The sequence below is a fragment of the Gymnogyps californianus genome, chromosome 8 (assembly GCF_018139145.2).
Source record: "Gymnogyps californianus isolate 813 chromosome 8, ASM1813914v2, whole genome shotgun sequence".
Taxonomy (NCBI): domain Eukaryota; kingdom Metazoa; phylum Chordata; class Aves; order Accipitriformes; family Cathartidae; genus Gymnogyps; species Gymnogyps californianus.
The window spans coordinates 4,679,543-4,696,492 of NC_059478.1; the positions used below are offsets into that span (position 1 = coordinate 4,679,543).

General features: G+C 52.1%; 1 protein-coding gene across 1 annotated transcript in view; it reads right to left on the minus strand.

Annotated features, from left to right (window-relative positions):
• TNR (tenascin R) overlaps nucleotides 1-7,261 on the minus strand; it is a 29,120-nt gene extending 21,859 nt beyond the window's left edge. Inside the window, 4 exon segments of the mRNA XM_050901124.1 lie at nucleotides 1,799-1,914; nucleotides 2,729-2,992; nucleotides 3,441-3,917; nucleotides 6,766-7,261. Coding sequence (XP_050757081.1) covers nucleotides 1,799-1,914; nucleotides 2,729-2,992; nucleotides 3,441-3,917; nucleotides 6,766-7,261 — 1,353 coding nt within the window.
• Nucleotides 7,262-16,950: the final 9,689 nt, after the last annotated feature.

Below are 16,950 nucleotides of genomic sequence, written 5' to 3' on the forward strand. Positions count from 1 at the left end.
TCCCCATCTGACCCGGCTTTTGGGGGATGAGGAGAGTGCAAGCATCCTCGTGGGGACGCTGAGGACCAAATTAGCATCCTCTCACCCAGTTTTCAGGAAGACAGAGCGAGCTCGAGTTTGCTCATAGAGGTTATTTGTGATGCTGCTGTTATAACTCTGTTGGTTTTGGCCTCTGGGACTAGGTTTTGGTTTTATGTGGGGTGTGGCAATGGTTTAGTTGCCCAAGCAAGCGTTGCTTCCAGGCAGTGAAGGAGACAGCACCCTCTGCCTTTTATTTTAGGAAAAAAGCTGGTGATGGAGACTCAAGAGAGTCCAATTTTGGCAGCCAACGAACAGGGGCACGACTGTGCCTTTACGGCGCAGGACCATGTGCTTGACTGATGGATGTGAGAACTTCAAAGCCTGGCGAGCTACATCCCTTCCCTGCCCCGAAAACCTGCATCCAGGAACAGCCATCCTTTTGCACCTTATCTCTTCCTTTAAATCCTGAAATGTTTCCGTGTAGTTTTAAGCTTTAAGCTTAAAAATGGAAAGGAGGACCTACGGTTTGTATTTTGGGGCTGGCTTGAGAAAAACCTATCGTTGATGACCCTGTGGGGAGAAGTTTGCTTCTGTCCCAGCAATTCCTCACCTTAAAATGGATATATCCCCATTTATCTGCTTCAAGGGGATGCTGTTGATCGTAATTCCCGAGTATCAGTGAAATGTTTGAAAGACAGCTATTTTTTGCTACCAAAAGCAAAATTTTTGCTACGTCTTCCCTGATGTTGCCTTATCGTTTGGGCTTTTATCCTGACAGTGAATTAAAATTATCCCGGGGTTTATACCTGCAGTACCAGAACTTTGACTTCTCACACAATTTGCGTGTGGATGTACCCAAAATTGCAGCCAGATCCTTCCAGCCTTTTTGGAAATGAGGGAATGAGTTATTTAAAGCAATTGGGCCCTTGCTTCGTGCTGTGTAATGATACATTACAGTTAAGAGCATTTAAAACTTTGGGGCCAAATTCTGCAGTTCTCCGCTGCCCAGAGCTGCCTTTGACTCCAGCGAGGGTTTTATACAAGCGAAAACGTCATAATTGAGCCCTTAATCAGCATTTCTTTTACTGCTGGGGCTTGAATGCTCTTGTAAAGAGGCTCCATATACAATTGAAGCTATACTTATGGCTAAATGGTGTAGAAATTATGAATATAGATGAAATACTTGATGTACAATTTTTGTTGCCGCGCACAGAAAATATGCGATATTTAGGGCAACATTTTCATCCTTTCATCTTTTCTGGCACAATTTCTACCTGTTCATCACTGCGATTAAAATTCCATGGCAGGAATTAGCTGTGCGTGTGACTCGGGGATGCTGAAGGTTGTTGTCTGAGAGCCGCTGACTGCTCGGTTCGATCCGGGCTGCTTTGGGTAGCTTAGAGTGCGGAGAGCAGGGGCGAGGAAGAGGAGGAGGAGGAAGGGTCATGGCAAAGGAGATGGAAGGGAAAAAGAGGGGGCGACAGCAAGAGGCAGCAGGCTGGAAGGTTTATTTATTTATATGCTTGTCTCTTGATTTCATTGGGGAATTTCTTTGAGGACATGTATGTCTTGACACCAAAGACTACCGGGGAAAGGCAAGCTGGCAATTGGAGGTTGAGGTGTTTGGGGTTGTCTGCTGTGAAGCACACAAACTGCAAACAGAAGTTGGGGTTTTTTGGGGGCGGGGGGTGATTGGAAGCTAATTTAGGATCCACTCGCTCGGTGTTTTTAGGGTGACCGGGTGTACCCCGCGATGCCATGCGTGCAGCAGCGGTACCTTGGGGATGAAGCTGATCTCCCAGCCGTCGAAGGGGAAGGAGAAGGGCTCCCACTGCACCTCCGCCGTCGTCTCTGTGATGGTCTTGAACTTCAGCCCCTGCGGCGTGGCGAGGTCTGGAAGGGAGGAGGGGGCGGTGAGCAGAGCGGGACGGGTGTGCGGGTGCTGCCGGTCCCCACTCTGCTCCCTGGGGCTATTTTGCTATCCGGGCAATGAAAATGGGGAACCTTTTGGTAGCTGTTAGCAGAATCCCTTTGTCCCCCTTCTGGGTGGGTTGGAGGGAGAAGAGGGAAATGCCTGGGCTGCTGGACACCGAAGCATCCCACTGCATTACCATGCGAACAGAGTGAGTGATGGGGTTGCAAAAAGGGTGTCTGGATAGTTTCTGTTTTCCCTCTGCCCTCTGTATCTTTAGTTTTGAAGGATCCTTTCTGGAGGTCGCCATTACAGCTTGATACTCCTGTTTTCCTCTGTGCATCACGCTCCCGGTCAGGACTACATATCTCCTGATGCACAGCAGCATCCCCTCTTGCTGCGCTACCACCCATGTCATGGGGATTTGTCATGGGGAACCCATCCAGGAGTGGGAGGAGAACTTGTGACTTCTGTGATATAGCGCAATATTTTCTATGAAGAAAAAAGTGTAATATTTTGGGCCATATTCTGGGGGCTTCAGTCAAGCACTGAAAGTTTCTTTGCTTTTTAGTCATTGGAGTTTTCATCCAGACTGAGTCTTTCTGCAGCAGGTGGACACATTTCCCCCTTTCGTATATCCCTATATAGATATAAATGGGGATAAAAATATCCCCAATGCTTTTTTTGAAGGCTCAAGTTTCTGCTGCTAGAAGGTTTTTATGGAAAATGTGAGCCAGCTTGAGCATCACCTCTGGTTATCTGGGTACCAAGCGACAAGTGCCGTAGGATACTTACTGGTCATCACCTTGGAGGTAACAGGGATGCTCAAGACGTCGCTGATGACTGCGTAGATGCTGACATTGTAGGCAACACCTGGCTCCAGCTCCGTGATGGTGATGCTGCTCCAGTCCCCGGGCACCCGCTGCTGGAGCTGGGTACCCCCCGGTCCCGCCGGCTGGTATGAGACGACATACTCGGTGGCTGCCCCGGGGCTGTCCCACGTCAGCTCGATGGAGCTGTCGCTGATCCCTGTCACTCGCAGGTTTTCGGGAGGAGCCACTGATGGGAAGGGCAGAGGTAAGGAGAGTGTCAGGGTGTGCGTGGCTTATCTTCCCACCCGGCCATGGGGAAGGGTGCGTGGGTCTGCTGGTGGGACACGGGCATGGGCTTTGGGCTGGGGTTACGTGCTATCTGTGGTTGTATTAACTGCTATAGCAAGGCAAAGGCTCAGGAGAACCTGACTGCAGCTGCTGTTGCACCAAGGGTTTACCACCGATGTTGGGACGAACCTCGCTGGCTTTTTGCTCGCCTCCCAAACTTTTGCCCGTGGCATCTTTGGGGATAGGGGCAACAGGGAGGCAGTCAAACTACGAGGCCTGAGCAGGTCCTATGCTCTGTCAGGTATGGGTTTCTCCCAGGCTTCATGGTGCTCTTATGGGGCTCTGGGCACCTTGAAGCCCTTGCTCACACATTAGGGTCTGGCTCTCCCCACACATGCCCCCGCTACCTGCCGAGCAGTCCTGCCCTTCGTAGCCTTCCTCGCAGATGCAGAGACCGTCCTGGCAGACCCCGCGGCCGCTGCAGGCGTTGGGGCAGTGCAGCCACCCGCAGTCCTCCCCGGCGTAGCCCTCCCGGCAGACGCACGTGCCGTTGGCGCAGTGGCCCTTCCCCGAGCAGTCGCGGGGGCACCGCAGCTGGGAGCAATCCTCTCCGGTGAAACCCTCCTCGCAGACGCACTCGCCGTCCACGCAGAGCCCGCGGGAGCCGCAGCCGGCGGGGCAGCGGAGCTGGGAGCAGTCCTCGCCCCCGTAGTCGTTGTCGCAGATGCACTGGCCCTCCAGGCAGACGCCGCGGCTGGAGCAGCCCCGGGGGCAGCGGGGCTCGGAGCAGTTGCTGCCCGCCCAGCCCTCCATGCACACGCAGCTGCACGACTCCAGGCTGAAGTTCCCGTGGCCGCTGCACTGCGGGGTGTAATCCAGCTGCCCTGCAAGGACGCAGGACCGAGGGTCAGAGCCCACCGGGTGGGAGGTGGAAAAAGGTCAGCGTTGGTCCCAGGTCAGCCCCGTCGACGGGCTGTGGGGAAGCCGGGCAAGATGTGGGGCAACCAGGGGATGGTCCTCCCTCTGGCTGAGCATGCCCAGCTCTGGGGAGCCTGTAGCTTTAGGACTGGCAGGGGCAGAATTGGTGATATGGGCTCATGGTGGGGTTTGGGTGGGTCTCCAGGAGTTTATCTGTCCCCTCGGGAGTGCTGGCCTCCATAGCTATGGGTGCCATCAGCCTTGTTGGGGTGCAAGTGCTCCCTTTGTTTTGTCTTCAGCTCAGCGTTCAGTTGATGGGAACCTCCCTAGACCTCTTACTGGGAAAAAGCCTTCCCTGGCCAAGCCCTCTGCACCAGCCATGTCTCCTGTTGTCTCCTCTCCACCCACTGTTCCTTTTTACAGGTGAGAGATCCCAGTCTGCTCTCTCTCTCTCCTACAAGAAGCAGGTATGTACCCAAAGACATCATCTTCATCCCTATCCTGGTGAGCCTGATTAGACAGAGCCGTTGGCTTTGCACAAAGTATCAGGGGTTTGGGCATGCTGGGGTTGTGGGAAAGCGGGGAAAGCGCATGGCCACCATGGCCACCACCTCTAATGTCCCCCCTTTACCCAGCAGCCTTGCACAGGACGCTCTGGGGTGAGGAGGGGTGCACGGGGACGAAGGCACCAGTCACTCCGACACTGCCAACGCTCTGCTGTTTTGCCCTGTAACATGGACCCATTGCTCCAGCTTAGGGTTTATCCCAGCCAGGCTAATTTTTCCTTGCTAATTTTTACTGCTTTTCTTCTTTGTGTGAACTGAGGAAGAACAGAAACCTTTTCTGTGCTTCCTCAACCCTTGGGAAACCTCTGCACCATGAAGACCCCAAGCCGCAGGACTTTTTGTCCCCCAACTAAGTTTTCCATCCTAGCTGAGCTATCTGAGCAGCTCTTCCTATGGGGGTGAAGTAGACGCTCGTGTAAAAGGGGTTCAGTTACATGCTGTGCCAGACAGACCCGTTTGGGTTACTTTGCAGGATGCTTCCCATCTAAGCTGTGAATACTGGGAATGACGATCAGGATCTCTTCAGATCTCAGCCTCTAGTTAAGTTATCAAAAGAGGAGAGAGGATGCTTGTAAGCGTGCTGGAAGAGAGTGGCTTTCCTTGGGGGAATGCCTTGGGCGGTGGGGTAGGGATCCTGATCTCCTTTGCAGTGCAGTGAATTGAAAGCAACTCCGGTAAAAAAAAATGGAATTACTCCAGTTTTAGCTCAGCGCATCTGCGATCGGAGTGGAGACTCCACCAAGCGATGAATGTTTAATGGGACTGTCTGCGTATGTTGCGAGTAACCCAAATAGGCCCATCAGCGTTTCAAATTAATTCCTTTAAAACAGGTTTCTTCCACGGTGTTTCCTGTGTGATTTTAACCCTTGCTTTGCACACATCGGTGGCATGTATGTGTGTTTTCCATTTTGTCTTAATTATTAACGCAGCTGATGACTGTCGTATGGGGGGGGATGTGGGCTGAGCCTGTGGCTGGAAACGCACTGACTTGCACCAGCTGCATGGGAGATGTCAGCCTGAGCCACCCCACTGCGTGTGCCGTCCCCATGCCGTCCCCGTTTCTCCCTCCCCGACCCACACACTCTTGGTCCAACTCTGTTGACCTGAGTGTGGGTTGCACCCATTTCATTTTAATGTGTCCTACACATAGAGGAGTTGGGGCACCATCGGAAAAATCACACTAATAGCTGCAAAACTTTAAAAAAGGCAGCGGGCGTTGAGGGGAAAAGGGTTGCTTTTAATTTTTTTTTTCCTCCCTGTTGTTGTTCTTGGCCTGAAAAGCAGTTTTCCCCTGGAAAGATGCCCTGTGTGGCTCTCCTGGCTTGGTGGCTTTTTCCTGCGAGGAGCCCTGGTGTGTCGGCACCCTGAGCAGGGCTGGGCTGCGTGAGGGAAGGATGCCTTTCGGGACAGCCCCTCTTACCGACCTCCCTGAGATGTAAGGAAAACCATCAGTATGCTGGGTCCTGCGCTATCAAAATGCAGCCTCTAGCCCAAACCTTTCCTAACTCATCTCATTTCAACTGCATGCTGCTTCCCTGGCTCTGAGGAACGGCCGCGGTGAAATAAGAGGCTGTCTTTGATGGGGTAACCCTAACGGGGGCTTTTGGAGAACTTCACAAACGGCACATATTTTTATTCGGATGAAGTATCCTGTTGATGGTTTTGTGCCTTTGTTATAGGTTTTGTTTGCATCTTTCATGGCAACAGAAGTTATTCCCTGTATTTTTCATTCTTTTTTTTTTCAACTCAGCTTTTCATACGCATTCACTCCTCCTACAGAGAAGACGAAGGGGTTTATTGCCGGCTCCCACGGTGCTGCCTTCAGCCCAGGGACAGCTTAGGAAAGCAGCAGCTACGTCTCTCCTCCCAGTGCTACGTCTCTCCTCCCAGTGCCACGAGCACTGGCAGATCTCTAACGGCGTTGCAAGGACCGCAGGGTTGGGAGATCACCCTGCTCACCCCTTAGCAGCGGTAATTTTATCTGTAATGGGGCTTTAGCTCTGGCCGTTATGGGGTTTCTGCAGCGAGCAGGGTGTGGGGACTCAAGTGACCAAATCCCTCCCAGGGGTCTTCCTGCCTCGGAGGACCTAAGCTGAGCTTTTCCCCTAAAGCCACAGCCACATCATGGGTGAACCTAGGTTCTCCTCCGTTGCCACTCTGAGTGGCATCACCAGTTTTGTACTTATTTCTCCTGCCTTTCACTTGAGCCCTCAGTCCCCAGCAAGAGCTAACAGGATGGCATTACTACCTGTGGCTGCATTTTCTTGGCAGCAATTGGAGTTGCATTGGTCCCGGAGCATGGAGACCTCCCTCTCCAGCATCTCAATCCTGCTCAGCAGCTCCTGCAGGGACGGGAGGGAGGTGGAGCACTTGCAGGCCTGCTTGGGCAAGTTTATCCTGTGGGTGAAGGTGACCTGGCTCTCGCTGTCGGAGGTCTGCTCCGCGTACTCTGCCAGCCGGTCGTCTTCTGAACTCACCTCCTCGGCCGAAGACTTGAACATGGATGAGCAGCAGCTGTCCAGGGGGATGTTGATGTTGTAGATGTGGTGGAAGACCATGGGCTGCTCTTTGATGGGTGGGCTGCAGTTGGCAAGGCCACCCTCCTCATCCACCGCCGGCCTCTCGGATGGCTCTGTTGTCACTTCCAGCCGGCACTCAAAAGGCTTGAGGACGGCGCCCAGCAGAAGCAAGTTGAAGCTGATGAGCACGTTCCTCAGGACTGGGTTTTCACTGTCAGTCCCCATTTTCTTGGGAGAGGGAAGAGCCTTCTAAGCCAGCCTTGGTCAGCCAAATGCAGGGAGGACCTGGGGATACAGAAGAAAAAGAGCATTGTTGGTGTTAGCCCTGAAACTGTGCTCAGCGTAGAGAGGCGAGTCCTTGGGGGAAAGTCATCCAGAGAGATGTGGGGCCAACTCGACCCACACACAGTCCTGCTGGCCTTGGTGGAGCCTAAATCAACCCTGAGTGGAGCCCATGGCTGGTGGGGAGACCCTGCCATAGCTCTCGAACAGTGACAGAGGCAGATTCTTGTTGCTATTATTATTTTTTTTTTTAAGGAAACAGTTAATCTGGTACTAATGAAGCACCGAGTACTCGTGTTTTCAGCAGAAACACCCTGTATGGGATCTGCTTTCAGTACGGCGTGTAGGGTCCAAAGGGTTAACGCATGGGTGATGGTGATGCATCCCTGTGCTCTCCTTCGGTTGTCTCCCGTGCCCCAGGAGCTGCGCCCGGGGTTGCTAAGCTTCCTCCAGTAGCTATAGGAACGGCAACCTTGATGTTAAACACTGTTAAATTACACCACGCAGGCTGCAGCTTGTTCAGGTCGACACTCTGAGCAGACAAATCCCTCCCGTTAAAGTGGCTTCACCCCCTGCCCGCGCTCTGGATTACGGGTTAACCTTGCCTTGATTTGGAACAACACAACTTCTCATTCCGGTATTGATCATGAGCCCCTGGGTGGTAATCCAGCCTCCGAGGACCACATTTATCTCCAGCCTAAAATCACCAGTGCCAGCCCAGTTGGGCTGGGGATGGATTCGCCCCCATTACTCTTGTCGGGACTGTTTGCTGACCAATACTTAACTCCAACTGGTTTGCCGTGAGGAATCGCCACCTGGTCTGTCAGAGGACAGCGCTAACAGGCAGGCGAGGCTGTGTCTGCAATGTCATTGCACCCAAAGATACCATTTGCCTTGTGGTTTTTTTGCAGGAGGTAGTTTATGTGCAGGCCAAGTGGGATTGCTAGCGTGTGGCTGCTCAGAGGACACGTTGTGCCGTGGTTAGAGGCTCTCAGCTGAGCCCTAGCACTGCTTCGGTGTCAGGACAGCTAATTAAAGTTTTCCATCTAATAGCTGCAAATGCTTGATTGGATTTCTTGCAGCATTTTAGGAGGGAATGTAAATCGCCGTGTTTGCAGCTCCCTACCTGTGTTGGGTTTGTAGGACCTGGACTGATGAACGCTGGAGATGTGCTTTGTGGTTCTTTCTGCACCAGCAGTGCAAAAGACGCAGCAGGCACATTAAATCTGGTCAACAGGCTCTTTACAGTGCTGGTAAAAAGATGCAAAGAGCTGAGGATCTCCTCGCTGCATCACCGGAAACTTTACCAAATCTCCAAGAAGTTGTGGGGTTTAGGAATTATTCAAAGCCAGGACGTGGCTCTTGCAGTGTCCAGCCTTAATTCATAATTAACTTTAATAACTCTGTATTGAGTAACATTAATAACTCTGTATTTAGACTCTAACAGGGCTTAGCCGTTCATACAGGTTCGAAGACTATGAATAAGCACGTGGGACTATGAGGGATAAGAAGGACTTAAAACCTCAAGACTTAAAACCCCCGAGCGCTGGGGTGACCCGTTTGGATGGGACCTGCCTTGAAGGGCTGCTATCTGGAGAGGTGCAAATTGCCACATCTGCCAGCTACAACGTGATCCTTCTTCTGGGACATTTGGTGGCAAAAGGAGACGGGATGTCAACCTGGTCTGACTCAGCTGCCTATTGCAGTAGCTCTTATACCAGTTCCTATAACTGGGAAATGGTGGTGCAAAGGAGTGGCAGGTTGGGTGTTTCCAACAAGCCGCTTAAAGCCACATCTCCCAAGCTGCATTTAGTGCAGATCCCATAGGGTCTGGACTTGGGGTTTCACAGCTGGTCCACCCTAGGTCATGCTGGCCATGGTGAGCACGAGGTGCAGGGTAGTGGGGATGATATCCTGACAGCTTGTGATGGATGCTTCCAACCTACTCATGTGGGGTCTTCTCCAAGCCATGGGAGCTGGCCTGGCAGGGCGGGTGCGATACTCCAGCGGTTTCGTTTTGGTTTTTTTTTTTTCTGGAGGTGGGAGAGAATGGCGGCATGATGCTTGGCTGTGATCCACAGCTGAGCCGCGCTCGGGGGCCGCTCACTGCGTCAGACTTTGCCAGTATCTGCCAGTGCCATAATCTTGAACAATTGCCCTCCCTTACTCCTAATGACTTTCCTGCTCTGGAACTCCTCTCCAGCTCCCTGGGGAACAGCCGTGCCTCCCCCCCTTCCCCTGCTGCTGAATGAAAATATTTGTTTACTGGTTTCTCTCCTACAATACCGCGCTACTCCGGAAAATATCACTATTCAGCCGCCTCACAGCATTCGCAGGGTTATTATCCCATATTACTGCAATGTTTCTGCTGCACTTTTCTTCTCGGCTCCCTGCTTAATGCCTGTTTCTCATGAGCAGGCACCTGGGACTCCTTTGGTAGGCTCTCTTTTTTTTCCTGGCTTTAGGAAAAGCAAGAAAAATGGAAATAACTCCTCGGTGGGGTGGTCTCCTCCTTCCCCTTGGCTCCCATGGTGGCTCTGGCCATGCTCGCAGAAGACAGAACGAAGGAGGGCACCGGGGATGACAACGGGAGGGAATGAGAGGGGTGGGATCAATGCTCCATAAGTGGCAGTTTGGGGCTGCACTCTCAGACCCCAACCCCCCAAATCCTCCTCTGCCTTCTGGGCTCTCCAGCAGCTCCTGGTGGCCCTGGCTGACTCACGGAGAGACTTCTTGTCCCTGGGTAATGGGGCAGCCGTGACAGCGGAAGGCACAGGGACTAATTAGCGCTGGCTGCCTTTGATTGACTCATCGGTGTTCGAGGCTAACTATCCGCTCCTTGGCCTCTCGCTCAGCTTTTTTGTGTGCAGTCAGAGTGGAAGTAATTGTGGCTATGAGCCAGCTGCACCGAGCTGGGCCAGAGCTTCAAAGCAAGCCTCCTTGCAGGATTACAGGAGCAGCTTAGACATGGGGAAATGAAATCCTCCCCCTCCCCGCTCTTCGGATTCAGCCTGGCTCAATAGAGATGCCAGAGCCTGTTTGTGAGCACGACTGGAGCCGAGGGATGGGGGGAGAAGGGCTCCAGGCGGATGCAGGGACGAGGGAGTGGGAGATGGGTCGGTGGATAAAGCGGGGCGAGGAGATGCACGGCGGAGATTGCTCACTAATGACAGCAAGCAGGTTGGGTAGTTAACGACTCTCTAACCCATAGACCGAAAGCCATTCATTTGCTGGTAGAAACCGCCAGGCTCATTGATCTGAATCTCTTTATCGGTATATTCATCACAGCGGACACCGGCGGGATGCTGCCCAGCTCTCGCTTCTGAGCAGCAAGTCACAGCAGCCCCCTCCAGCCTCGCTCAATGCGGTGGCCTTGGGCAGGGGATGGTGCTGTGGGAGTGGTGGCATCCCTGTGGTGTGATGCTAAGGGAGCTTTCTCTTTTTTATTATTATTAGAAACAGGATCATGGAAGGAAAAAAAAGAAAGAAAAAGTAATCCTGCATTGATTAGGTGCTGGGTCAGGCTTAATGCCACCAGCCGGGCTCTTTGCTGTGAAATGGTGAAAAGTCACCCAGGTTTGGGCTGTCCCTGGCCCAACCCAGGCTGAATCCACGGGGTCCTGCAGGGCAGGAGGATGCTCCTTGGTGTCCTCCAACCCACAGCAGATCGTTTGAGCCATACATCCCTATTAATCCTCGACTTCTTCCTGGAGGCTTGGGCTGACGGCTCTGAAGCCCTGCCACATTTGTGGATGCATTCCCAGAGTCTGTCGTCTCCATTCCCTATCTGGTCCTGCTCTCTCTCCTGCTCCTCCTGTCAATGATTTGCTTTTCCCTAAAGGACCCCATCACCGTGAGCTCAGCCGGGGTGGGTTAGTGCAGGGATTTGGCTGGCAGAGCTCCAAGACTGCGTGCAAGTTCTGACAGCTCGAGGCTTGTCTGCTGGGGAAGAGAAGTTGCATTAACATTCCTGCTTCAGGTTCCTCATCCTCCTGTCCTCCCGGCACTTCCCAGCCCAGCTAACGCTGCCCATGGGCAGCAACAGAGCCATTAGAAACCATTGACTGAGCGAACAGATCCAGGACTATGTATTTTCTCTTTCTCCCTGTATGAGGAAAAAGAAGCAAATTTCTGTGGTCATTTCACACGTAAAATTAGTTGCATTAGGGCACATTTATCTGGGGTGCTTTTTGGTCTTTTTTTTAAATTCGCCTTCATTGTCACCAAGTTCAGATAAAACTCCAAGCTGGTGGTGTTCCCGGTGGCTTCAGTCCCTCCGTCCCCAGAGGTGGCCTTGGAAAATCTCCCAGCTGGGGCAGCAAAGACAGCTTTGAGCCCGGCGCTTTCCCGGCATCCAACGGCGATGTCTTCTCCTTCGCTTTCCACCGGGCTGGGGCAATGCCTCTCCATCCACTCGCACCTGGGACAGGACAGTTGATCTCCAGTTGCCTCTGGCACAGCACACGCTTGGGGCTGCTGCTTTATTTTACCAGAGCTGGTTTCCCCTGATTTGCTTTGCTTTTTATTTTTTTTCCCCTATGGTCCCCCAGGAACATGGGTGTTTGAATTAAAGTTCAAATTAAAGAGTTATTAAAGTTAATTATGAAGTTTGGCAGGCACTGAGCTCTTGGCTCCAAAGCATTTCAACTTTGGGCAGCTGTGAAAGAATCAATCTATCTGCTGCAATTTCTGTGTGGTGCTCCATAAAAAATAGACACAATATAAAACTGAGACAAATATTTGAGGGCTTCTGCCAAACATATACCACAGCAAAGCGCTCTGCCTCCCCAACGGCCTCTCTCCATCCAGGATTTGTGTCTTATGGGCCAGTGAAGGAGGAAATAGAAAAACCCTATTAAATCTGCAGTGCATCCACCCTAATTATATATTTTCAGCTATTTTTACATTTTGCTGATGGGCTGTATCTGTGTGAGCGGCTCGGTGCTGGGAATGCAAAAGGGAACCTGTGTGCGGTGATGCTTGGAGCAGCTGCGCCGAGAAAGTCATTAATGGTGTGGCAGCGGTTTTGAGGGGGGGGGGGGGGGGCAGCATCCCCCAGAAATGCAGTGCCGTGTCCCCCAGCAGCATCTGCAGCCCCTTTTTTACGGCTTAGCAATATCAACGTAGTAAATGCAAACTGCACCCCGGGGGCTGCTGCGGGACAGGCGCAGGGACATCAGATCTGCACAACGGGGATGATGCCAGCAGTTTTGTCTCCAGCATTTTGCTGGAGATAATTTAATATTTGGATGGTCCAACAGTATTTCTGTTTTCATGCCAGTTTTGTTGAATTGTTTTGGTTAAAAAAAAAACCCCAATGCTGCCTGGAAAGATGCTTGAAAAATTAAAGCATTTCTTTCTCCAGCTAGATATTGTGTATTAAAATGTTTTTGAAGTCACTAAAGATGTGAAAATGAAGTGAACGTTTTGTTTTGGGCGAGAAACAATTTGATCTACCCAGAGCACATAGAGACATAAGTGTATATATACATATTTATATGCATTTATTGCATTCTCTTTTCCTGAACAGTGGATAAACCACAAGCCCTGCTTTTTGGTGCAGGTGCCAAACTGGAAAATCAGGTCTATTTAGGGTTCAGACTGGCACTCATCCTTAATGCCGATCAACAAACCATCAAGAAACGGAGTTTGCTGCATGCTTCCTCGGCACGGCAGGAGCAGGCAGATATTAGCTAACACCCAGCGGTCCCCGAGCTGTGTCGGGGCTGGGTGATTGGAGCTGTGATGTGTTCCCTGCCGGAGCTCGGCTGGCAGGAGCCAGACTGCTGCGACGGATTTGCTCCCGGCTGCTGCTAATGGTGGGAGCGAGCCCGGGGCATGGTGGTGCGCGAAGCAGGCAGGAAGCCTCCGAGTGTATTATTTGGGCTTTTATGTTGAAAAGTGTGTTGGAGGTTTCCCATAAGCCAAAAAAAACCCCTGCTAGATGGTTTTCAAGGCTCCCAAAACCACCCTGGAGATACCCGAACGCTCAGTACAGATGGTGCCTGCTCAATGCTACAGCAAGATGCAGCCCGTGCAGCTTTCTTCCCGCTTGCCGGCCTCATAGGGAAGGAAATTCGGCTCCGTGGTGTCCCTGGTCGGCTTCTCAGCCATACACTTTCCATTCCAAGGTGACCACACAGCTGGGAAACCGAGGTGGATTGAAAGCTCTGAAGCCCAACTCTGTTTTTTTTTAGATCTCCCAAGAGAGGCTGCAGTACTCACTGCTTTAGAGCAACCCATCCTCCCATGTGTCAGCATCGTTACTGGCTCTATGTTGAAATCGCTCCTGGGTGCCACAGTCCTCGAGCCCTGGCAGGTGAGGATGTGTGCACGGGAAGGCGCACACCTTGCTTTTGCTTTGCTTCGTGATCCGGCGAGAAACTCTTGTGATTTGCCCATCTCGCCGGAAAGCACTTGAGTTGCATCAGCCGCTAACCAAGAAATAGTGGAAATAATTGGCTCGGCTCCTCAGCAGCTTGAAACTGCTGCAGATTTGGTGTCGTGAGGCTGCTTTGCACCAGTAGGACCCTCCTGAGCAGACGTAGAGATCCAGTGTGTCCTGCAGCCCCGATTCCCTCCCACAGCTTTTTCGGGGGAAGGGCACTGGCTCCCAGTTATTATGAACCTACTGATGTGTAATTTGTCTGTTTAAAAAGGTTTGCATTGCGTTAGTTCCCTGGGCTTCGTGGCAGAGTGAAGATCCTTGCTACGTGCGAGCAAACGGAATCCTCTCCCTGATCAACTCCTTCTGCACCCTCTGCCTAATTGCAATCCCTGTCTCCCCTCTAAACACAGCCTGTTGCAGGCTTTTGGGGGAATGAAAGGAGATGGAAAGCTTGGAGGAGAGAAGCATCACGTCCCCCCGTAACGCTGGTTAGTTGAAGGCCAGACCCTGCGGACTCACGGGGCCGGAGCTGAGGACCAACACTGATACCTGCACCGTGCCGGAGAAACCCAACCGAGTCACTTCATGCCACCACCAAGCAGCCCTCGAACGATTTTCGCCTCACTGACTAATTACATATTTAAGGATGAAATACTTTGATGCTTTTACCAGTGTTCCCTAACTATATGTGGAGGAAGAAATCTATAGTTCCCCCAACTGACTGCAAATGCTGCCAGCTGAGTAATTCATGCACGCCTCTGTGATTGCAGCCTACGTTATATCTTGCTTTCATTACATATTCTTTTATTGAATTGCCAAGGTATATATCAATAGCCTCTATAAGCTCCCACAGGAAAGCAGGCAGCGGCTTAGCGCAAAAGTTTCAGGGGGAATCTCCTTACATTTTCCCGTTAACAGGTAAAGCCCGGATCCGGCGTGTCTGGCTTTACGTCGTCTCATTCGACTGCTGCCTCCTGCCTGCTCCCCTGCGAAACCCGGGAAGTTGCCAGGGTAAGTCTCATTTTTGCAAGGGTGCTGGCTCTAATCTGAGCCCATCCCAGCATTTTACTGAGCAAATTGTGGCATTGACTGTCTTCATTTATATATATTTACAGGCAGCAGCAGGTACGTTATCAGCTCCCCCTTCAAAGCGACTGAGCTCAACCACGTGCTGCGAAAAACGCTTGCTTGGTGCAAAATTCACTTGTGTGACCGGCTTGCGAAGACGGGCACCTAATTTTGCAGTGAAAGCCAAGGTGGGCGCCTAATTTCGTAATGAAAGGCATTAGCAGTGGGCTTGGGCAGTGGACTGGCCGCTGCCTGTACCTCTTCACTGCAACTGGCCCCAGTGCTCCATGGGCGATGCTGAGACGCAGGCGCAGGCTGCAAGCCCATGGTGCAGCACGTCACGGCTCATGGTTAGACGCTTCCCTCCGTCCTCTAACACGAATATAAAGACCCATGGTGTCCAATGTCCTGCAGGAGGGTGACCCGCTCCCTTCTGGGTCCATCTGTGACACCCTGGTCCAGCAGTGCCTGAACTCCCAGTTCCTAATGGGAATCACTGGCTGCTAAAACTGAGCTCTTCCATACCTACTTATGAGGCTGGACATGTGATTTGAGTTGTGGCAGGCGAGTATTTGGTAGCCTGGCCCTTTGAGCGCTAAGATTTGATATCTGTTGGAGATGGCCTCGGCTGCCCCGCTGCTGGGACAGCCCTGTCCCTCGGTTCTCCCTGCCCATGAAAGGTCATCACGTCCTGCACTTCACACCATATATTTATTCCCACTCAATTATGAAATAAATCCCCCCTCAGTGGGCCTGTATGTTGCAGAAGGGTTTATTTTATCCTTATGCAGTGTCTCCAGGAGTTAAAGCAGTTTTACCAGGGAGATCCTGGGGGCAGAGGCTGGGATGACTCCCGCTGCTCTCCCCTGCATCACCATTTACCCATAACGATGCTCCTGGGGGCATCGCTCCTGCCCCATGCCCGGGGAGAGATTAAATTTCTAAAGAAAGATTTTGGGACGGGGCCAGGCCTTTCCGAGATGCTACCCTTCAGTGCTAAAGCTGTGCACTGTGTTTCTGAGCCCCGCGATGGCTGCTCTGCCTGCCCGGGCGGCTCCCGGAGCTCCGCCGGAGATGCTCGGAAGCCGTAAAGGAGGAATTAACCATAATTATGGAGCATCGCAGGGCGTAAACACCCTCTAAATCCTCTTTAATTATGTGGTAGCACTTAATTACATGGCAACTGGAATGTAAGTGCAAAAATAAATATGATTTCAGTTTTATCTTCAGCAGGGGCACCGGTAATTAATTTTTGAGGGTAATGTAGGACCCAGCTGAATGCGGGCATGGTGTGGACCCCACATGTACTGCAGAGGTGCTGCTGCCTGGGACAATCAAACCTCCCTTCTTCTCCCTCTCCAACAGCCACGGCTTTGCCACCCCTTCCCACTCCTCCCTCAGCGGCATCCCTCTGTCTGTCTGTCCATGCATAGGCAGAGACTTGCGGACGTCAGGGTAAGGCAGGACCAGGCGGTGGGGTACCCACTCATCCTCCAGCATGGAGAAAACCAAGCATGAGAGCCTCCACGGTTAATTCATCCCACCTCAATTATGCTGTGAACCCACAGCCCGTAACCAGCCGGCGGGATTCGGATCGTTCTCAGCCATGGGCACGAGGCTTTTTTTTCCCGTGTGCTCCCAGCACTCAGCTCGGGTGGCGGCAGCAAGTCCTCGTGCTCGTGTAGCTGACGCTTGGCTGTCATGTTGCATTAGAGTCTACCCGGACCTCCTCCGGGCTTAGCTGAAGCGGATGCAAACGACTCAGCTTGGGATGCTCCGTCGCCAAAACGCCGCCACCCGTTACCCCCGGCGCAGATCGAGTGTATGGCTTGATGAAGATGAAGGAGTGTGTGACGAAGTGCAAAGTCACGTTGAAGAAATCGGACGCACTGCAACCTCCATCACCCCTTATAATCACCATGTGCCGCCGGTGTGACCACATTTAAATGGATAACAGCGCTGCGGACCAGGAGAGGAAAATCCCTGCTATTATCATGGCTTTTTTTAACCATAATGAGGGGATTGTGGCATTTTTCCCAGGGAACCCTGAGCAGGAGCACCCAGGAACTCGGTTTGCTTTCAGTAAAAGCAAAACCACCTGCCGAAGTCAAATGAGCACAGTTTTTTTAACTTGCTTTTCGGTTTGCCTAGTCATTTATACCCTGACCCAAAGTTG